General features: G+C 40.2%; 1 protein-coding gene across 1 annotated transcript in view; it reads right to left on the bottom strand.

Annotated features, from left to right (window-relative positions):
* Window positions 1-1,884, bottom strand: part of rpap3 (RNA polymerase II associated protein 3) — a gene marked incomplete in the record, with an annotated part of 8,154 nt that overhangs the window by 3,384 nt on the left and 2,886 nt on the right. The window contains 3 exon segments of the mRNA XM_014026996.1: window positions 988-1,109; window positions 1,188-1,315; window positions 1,390-1,518. Coding sequence (XP_013882450.1) covers window positions 988-1,109; window positions 1,188-1,315; window positions 1,390-1,518 — 379 coding nt within the window.

The raw sequence follows: 1,884 nt of genomic DNA, 5'->3' as shown, positions 1-1,884 counted from the left end.
AGCTAAACATAGCATACTAGCAGCTAAAACATAAAATTAGCAGAACAGTAACTTGTCAATAAGTCTAGCTAGCCTACAGCTAAAAGCTAAACATAGCATACTAGCAGCTAAAAGATAAAATTAGCAGAAGAGTAACATAAAGGTAAACCTACAGCTAAAAGCTAAATTTAGCCAAAAAAAAAGAGGTTAAAGGATAAAATTAGCAAAACAGTAACATAAAGGTAAACCTACAGCTAAAAGCTAAATTTAGCAAAAAAAGAGGCTAAAGGATAAAATTAGCAGAACAGTAACTTGTCAGTAAGTCTAGCTAGCCTACAGCTAAAAGCTAAATGTAGCATACCAGCAGCTAAAAGATAAAATTAGTAGAACAGTAACTTATCAGTAAGTCTAGCTAGCCTACAGCTAAAAGCTAAACATAGCATACTAGCAGCTAAAAGATAAAATWAGCAGAAGAGTAACTTGTCAGTAAGTCTAGCTAGCCTACAGCTAAAAGCTAAATGTAGCATACCAGCAGCTAAAAAATAAAATTAGCAGAACAGTAACATAAAGGTAAACCTACAGCTAAAAGCTAAATTTAGCAAAAAAAAGAGGCTAAAGGATAAAATTTGCAGAACAGTAACTTGTCAGTAAATCTAGCTAGCCTACAGCTTAATGCTAAATGTAGCAAAACAGAATCTAAAAGAAAATTAGTAGCTAAAAGCTAAAAAGAGCATAATAATAAAAAAAAGCTGAAGAAATTATCAGAACATGTTTTTTAAGAAAATGACAAAACTCAGTTTTCTAAGGGAGTTTATAAAATAAAAGTAAAACCTGGAAGTCTTAACAGACTTTTCCTGACGAGGCCAAACATTCTGACACAACTATTACTAAAATATCCCAAAGTGTGCAGAAGTCATTTGATTTTAATAAACGGACGGGAGAAATGAAAAACGGGAAATGCTGAGTCAGCATTCACAMGACTAACTGTGAGCAGTTTTCTTCACCGACCTTCTCGGGCCTCCTCCAGTTTCCTCAGAGCTGCTCTGGCGGTGCCTCGGCGGGCGAAAGCCTTGGAGTAGGAGGGGTCCAGGGAAATGGCAGCGGTGCAGTCCTCCTCTGCCTCCTGATACCTGCGGGAGAACGGGACCAGCAGCCATCAGCGCGTCGCTAACAGAGCGCTAACCAGACAGACAGAAACAGGTCTGTACTTCTCCAGCTTGAGGAAGGCCATGGCTCTGTTGGCAGGAAGAAGAACGTTCATGTTGTCKGCCTCCATGCCTTTAGTGTAGCATTCTACAGCTGCTTCGTACTTCCCCTCTTTAAAGTAGGAGTTCCCCTGTGGAACGACAAACACTTGAAGGAAAACGGTGCTAAAATTCGTCAGGTCGCTGTTAAAGCAGCAAGACGCACCCTGTCTTTGTAAAGAACCGCCTCCTGTTTCCTCTGCTGCTCCTCCACTCGTCTCTGYTCATCAGGATGGACCGTTGGAGCCTCCGCCGGCTGCTCCCCCTCACCCGGGTCACCCTGACGTCCCAGGATCTGAACCGGACCAAAGACGGGTTAGAGAGAAGAAGGCCAAAGGCCTAAACCTGAAGCTGAACCTCCACCGACCTCTTTGATTCTCTTCACTTCATTTTGAGCTTCAAAATTCCCGGGATCAAGACTGAGAACCGTCTCGTAATCTGAAGAAATACCAGATTAAACTGTCACCTAAAACAGCTAAAGTTACAAAACAAAAAACAGATTAAACTGTCACCTAAAACAGCTAAAGTTACAAAACAAAAAACAGATTAAACTGTCATTTAAAACAGCTAAAGTTACAAAACAAAAAACAGATTAAACTGTCATTTAAAACAGCTAAAGTTACAAAACAAAAAACAGATTAAACTGTCACCTAAAACAGCT

This window comes from Austrofundulus limnaeus, unplaced genomic scaffold (assembly GCF_001266775.1).
Source record: "Austrofundulus limnaeus strain Quisiro unplaced genomic scaffold, Austrofundulus_limnaeus-1.0 Scaffold607, whole genome shotgun sequence".
NCBI classification, from domain to species: Eukaryota; Metazoa; Chordata; class Actinopteri; order Cyprinodontiformes; family Rivulidae; genus Austrofundulus; species Austrofundulus limnaeus.
Note: the sequence above shows the minus strand (reverse complement) of the source record. Positions and strands in the feature narration are given on the sequence as shown.